The following is a 5,650-nucleotide window of genomic DNA, read 5'->3' as shown; positions in this document are numbered from 1 at the left end:
TAGGCACCTCATTGGTCCCGGTTGGTGGCATGAACCGGGACTAAAGGGGAGCCTTTGGTCCCAGTTCAAGCCACCAACCGGGACCAATGAGGGTGGGCCAGAAGCGAGGCCCATTGGTCCCGATTCGTCCCACTAACCGGGACCAAAAGGTCCAGACGAACCGGGACCAATGGCCCACGTGGCCCGGCCGGCCCCCATTGGTCCCGGTTCTGGACTGAACCGGGACTAATGGACTGACCCAGCCTGGACCTTTGCCCCCTTTTCTACTAGTGAATCCAAAACTCGCAAGTGTTGTGAGGAGTTAAATGAGGAGAGAGAGGACTAATCCACATTTTAGTAGGGGTACCCCTGACTAAAAAAATTTAGTCTTAAGACTAGTTTTAACCCCTCTTTAGTCAGGGGTGCTTGGAACTTTAGCCTCTTAAAAAAACTATTTTTAATCAGACTAAAATAAGTCCCTCGGATCCAAATACCCTCTTAGAATGTAAAACCGTGAAAATTGAGTCCGACTGCCTGCTGTGGGTTCAGTACATTTATAGGATGATTATCTTGGACAGGATGTGGCTATAATCAAATGGTCCTGGATTTTGTGAAGATCTTGTATAAGTCGCGGATGAATTAGCTAGGAATTCCTTTAGTAATAGATCCTCTGGTTCTTGGGATATTGTGATCCCGGACTTTATTTCTCATTACTTGTAATCGACATGTCTATTATTACTACATATTTGAGGAATATAAAATCCATTTATCGTCAGTCTTTTTTTATAATATAATACTCCAGTATAATATACTTGGACGTATATATGTTTACCGCGAGTGCAACTGCCTGGAACGGCTGTCGCTGGCGGCGAGAACATTCCAGTGCACGGCGACGGCGAACAGGCCGAAGAGAAGAGAGCACGCGACGGGCGGTGCATCGAGATCCACCCGTCGCGCGCGGGAAGAAGCGACGGCGACGGCGACCTCTTCGCGAGGCCAGGCTGCTCGTCTCCATGCGCGTGCGGCGCAGAACGCGATAAGCCTGCGGTGCATCCCGACCGTCCGTTCCCCCACCATGGGATGGTTTCCTTTCAAACCTCACGCGCCCCAACGGTTGCGCTTGGCCTCCCGCACGCACTTACCACCTCCAAACCCCTCCCGCTCCCGCGCCACTGACGGTTCGGGCACGGGCTTGCCCCGACCCACGGGTCAGTTTCACTAAATCTCTGTATTAATAAGCACGCCCATGGCGTAATCTCCGGTGGTCGCAACGCAAACCCTAGGGAGAGACGACACCTAGCGATGGGCAAGGGCAAGAATAAGAAGAAGAAGGCGCCCGCCGCCGCCGCCTCCTCCCATGTAGCGGTCAACAGCGACGAGCCGCAGCAGGTGGATTCGGCGTCGGCCAGCGGAGACGCGATTCAGCCGCCGATGCCCACTCCGGTTGGGGACGATGAGCCGCCGCCGGAATCTGCGGCGATTCCCAATGGAGAACATGCTGCGCCGCCGCCAGTTGAGGCGGCCGATGGCGTCGAGTCACCGGTGGATTCTGCGGCAGCGGCCAATCGAGACCCGTCGACGCCTACAGTTGGCGACGAGATGCCACCGGATTCAGCGGCGCCGGCCGACGCGAACTCGCCGCCTTCGATTGAGGCAGCCAACAGCGGCGAGCCGTCAGCAAAGACGGGGTCAGAGGACCAGGTCCCGGAGGAGAGGCGGGACTCGTCGCCGGAGCATGAGGTGGAGAATCTCAAGTCGCTCAACGGCACGCTCCTTAAGGAGGCAGTTGAGGCGCGGGGGGTGGTGGCCACGCTCACCGGGCAAGTCGACCAGTGCTCTGCCGATGCTGCTGCACTCGCCGATCTGGAGCATGTGGTCTTCCGGGCTGCCCTTGTTGCCCCCCTCCAAGCTGCCGCCGAGCATGGCACGGCGCTGCGCGGGCACCTAGCCGACGCCCAGCAGTCGCTCCAGGTCGCGGAGGCGAGGGTGGCTCGCAAGACGGATGCCAGGGTCGAGGCTGCAGCGCGCTTGGAGGAGGCCGAAGTGGATAAACTTAAAGTCGAGGAGTTCCTCCGCAGGAAGCAGGTGGAGGCCGCCTCTGCGTCCGAAAATGTCACCCAATTGGAATCCTCTGTTGGTGAACTGGCGGGGAAGAGTACTGAGCTGTGTGCAGGGAAAGGCGAATTGCAGAAGCAATTGGGGGAAATGAGTGCCACGGCTCACAGTGTCAGTGCTCTCAAGGCAGAAGTGGAGGGAAACTTCCATGATTACAAAAAGAGCACAGAGATATGGAGGCAGGAAATGAAGGAGAAGCTTGATGAGAAATCCAAGCAGTTGGACAGCCTGATATCCAGTGAGGCGGAAATGGAGGTGAAGATCCAGTCTTTGGAGGCAAAGCTCTCGGCGGCCCAGGCTAGGAACAGGGAAATGGAGTTGGAGATGGAGACTAGCAAGGCAGAGTTAGATGCCGCGCAGAAGGAGGTGGAGAATCTCCAGATCGAAGTTGCAAATGCCACCAGCAAGTATAACACAGTGGTGGCTGACGTGGATAGTTTCCGCAATGAGATTAACGAGATGAGGAAAACAAATGAAGCGGCTGCGGCTGCATTTGCTACTGAGAAGACCAAGTTGGAGAAGGAACTGGATGGGCTGAAGAGGAGGGTTGAAAAAATTCAAGCCAACAAGGATGCTGCCATGGCCTCTGTCCACCAGAAAGATGCTGAGGCTGCAAAGCTGATGGCTAAGCTGACTGCACTGAACGGTACCATAGCGGATCAACGTGTTCACTGTGATGATCTCAAGAACAAGTATTCTTCGCTCCTAGCTGAGAAGGTTGTGCTTCTGAAAGCATTTGGCAAGGAGAAATCTGAAGGAGACAAGCTAAGGCTGAACCTTGGGGAGCTTGAGAGCTATAATGCTGAGAAGGACCGTGACATTGGGGTGTTGAAGGCAGAAGCACTAAACAAGGAAAGACAGATCGGTAGCCTGAATGGGAAGCTTGAGGAGCTGCATCTCGCAGTCGCTGAGGCGCGGCAGAGGGGGAAGAGTAGCGCGTGGACATGGCTGTGCCCTACCACGACTGTTCTCGCCGCCGCTTCCTTTGTCTACGCTGCTCGTAGCCGGTGAACAGAGAACTCTTTTACTCGCTTTTTGTTCGCTTGCTTGAGCATGCACAAATAAGAATAACCAGGCTTCCACTTGTTTTACTACCTACTTTTGCCATATGACGAACCGTTTGGTACTATAAATGAAGTTGAGTTTCTATATCTGTGTTTGCATGTTTTCCTGGAATTCAGCTGGTCTTTGTTCAATGTCTGCATTTTATGGCATGTTACAATTAATAACTGATAATATATCTTTGCAGTTCTCAGTGATCTGATAGGATAATGAGAACCTGTCGTGTACATACCTCATGCCTGTTGGATCGGCTCTATAAACAAATCTGAATGTGTCATGTTAAACAGATGAAGAGAGAACACTTACGACATAATAAATTCATTTTGTTAGATACTATGCAATAGATTTTATCACCGCTTAGGAAACAAAGGATTTGGATTATGCACTTCTTTCCTCCTTAGACCGCAAGCACAGTTGTCTAACTTTATACCCTCCTACTACCAACAATTATCAATATTGTACTTGGCGTTTAGAACATTCAGCTGTTTTTTTTCTCTTACAATGGTTGTAGCTCGATTGGGAATAAAGTCGATCTTGTGGCTCACTTGTTATTTGCAACAAATAGACGGTAATAGTATTGCTGCTATGCAGTAATAAGGAATGCTTATTATTGAGAAAACCTTTATTCTGTAAATTTGTTGCAGACTTTTATTCTGCTACACACTATCTGGTAACCGTTCCTCAGATTCTATATACAAATTTCAGCTGTATGACATAAAATATGCATCTGAGAACTGAAATCAGAGGCCGTATAAATGTTATTGAGCTAACAAAAACCCTATATGGTGGTTTCAGAACGTTTTTTTCAATAGTTTTGCTTGACCTGCCCTTCTCTGGCAGAATGACTCAATCCTATCGCAGGCTTCCAGTATTAGATGAACAGGTGCCCCAAAGAATATCCTAACCCAGTTCTTCAACCCAAGGACAGAACCTGGAAATCAGAAAGGACAGAAATTGAAATTGTAAATCTAGAGAACAAGACTAGTGCTTAAGAACGCAGAAGCCACTACAAGATCAACCATTTAAGGAACTTCTAGTATTGCTTACCACATCCTAGCGGTTCAGAGTGGTTATAAGGTCATACTAGTAAGAGAAAGACGGAAATTTTGGTGTATTATACCAGGTAAAATAAGAACTGATTCTTCTTTGATCAATTCGTGAGAAAAGTCCATGTCATCTGCAACGCCGAACAGAAGTGAAGTGTTGATTTCAACCTGCATAATTTTTTGATCATCAATTCAAAGATAGGATAATTAATCATTATATACAAAGACAAGTGCAACTTTGAACCAACCATCATGAACATTGAACCGTGAGGCTTTGAGTAGCATTGCAGAGCTTCAATCTGGTTCACTCTTCTGTAGAGAGCATCAGCAGCAGACTCTAGCAAGTTCACAACATTCTGGTGGAACTCGTCATGTTCATCCAAAAGAATCTTGGGAACTGCTGCCTGTGTGTCAAAAGATCTAAATGAATTAATGCAAATTCGTTTGTGTAGGTTAAACATTGTTTCGTAATAGGATCCTGACCTGAATGATCGAGGCTGGTCCTGAAGTCACGTTCAGTAGCATCTCAGTTGCAGTTCTGACCTTTAAAAGAACAAAATTATGGATCTGCGTACATGAGTTCATATAGCCAGCAATGGAGAAACATGAGAAGAATCTAGTGTCTTACATGCTTGATTGCACCATTAGGATCACAGAATGCCAACCAACCGAGACGCCATCCTGGTAGCATGAATCTCTTTGAGATGGCTCCAATAGTGATAACTGGTGCGATGTGTGCATATGAGGCCATGGGCACAAACTTGCTGGCACCAAAGACCATATGTGCATATACCTCATCCGCTATTACTGGAACCCCCAACTCTTTTGCAGTTTCAGAAATCTATAGATCAAGGGATGCAGTTGGTGATCAGTGCTATGCCAGTAAATCATACATGTTCAGAGTACATGAAGGTACATTTGTTCATAATATTCAGTGTTTGTAGGAGCCTGATTCTTTAGAGGTTTTTGTTAATGAAAATCATTGTGATTTCGGTTTTCAGGATGCAGCAAGCTGTGCTCGTGAACTCTGCTGTCCGATGGTCACCTGGAGAAGATGCTGCGTAGAGTAGACAGCGCCACAAGGATTGTTTGGATTGATGACAACTATGGCTGCCGTGGCGCCATCAGCCATGGCACGTACTCCTGCAAGGTCGGCCTCCCAGCCTTGCCGGGGCAGGAGGTCGTAGAACCGAGGCTCGGCACCGACAAGCTCGCAGGCTGCCTCATAGGGGGTAAAGCCCGGTCGAGGCAGCAGGATGTTAGCCCCGGGAGACCCACCGAGCACCATGGTGATGGCAGTGATCGCGCCTGTACCTCCGACCGTCATGAACACGTCAGACTCCCGGATGCGGTGGTGTGTGCCGGCAGACAGAGACAGGTGGTCGGCAACCGCGCTGTTACAAAGAATGTCCCTTGCGTCAGTGAAAGAATTACCAGGGATGTCATCA

General features: G+C 49.4%; 1 protein-coding gene across 1 annotated transcript in view; it reads right to left on the bottom strand.

The window, feature by feature from the left end:
• Positions 1-3,747: 3,747 nt before the first annotated feature.
• The window catches only part of LOC123085991 (nicotianamine aminotransferase 1), a 3,353-nt gene continuing 1,450 nt past the window's right edge, over positions 3,748-5,650 (bottom strand). Inside the window, exons 3-8 of the mRNA XM_044507693.1 lie at positions 5,248-5,596; positions 4,831-5,043; positions 4,686-4,745; positions 4,451-4,606; positions 4,277-4,370; positions 3,748-4,087 (exon numbers count right to left, since the gene is read on the bottom strand). Coding sequence (XP_044363628.1) covers positions 3,948-4,087; positions 4,277-4,370; positions 4,451-4,606; positions 4,686-4,745; positions 4,831-5,043; positions 5,248-5,596 — 1,012 coding nt within the window. The 3' untranslated portion in view covers positions 3,748-3,947. The remainder of the gene's footprint in view (positions 4,088-4,276; positions 4,371-4,450; positions 4,607-4,685; positions 4,746-4,830; positions 5,044-5,247; positions 5,597-5,650) is intronic.

This window comes from Triticum aestivum, chromosome 4A (assembly GCF_018294505.1).
Source record: "Triticum aestivum cultivar Chinese Spring chromosome 4A, IWGSC CS RefSeq v2.1, whole genome shotgun sequence".
Taxonomy (NCBI): Eukaryota; Viridiplantae; Streptophyta; class Magnoliopsida; order Poales; family Poaceae; genus Triticum; species Triticum aestivum.
Note: the sequence above shows the minus strand (reverse complement) of the source record. Positions and strands in the feature narration are given on the sequence as shown.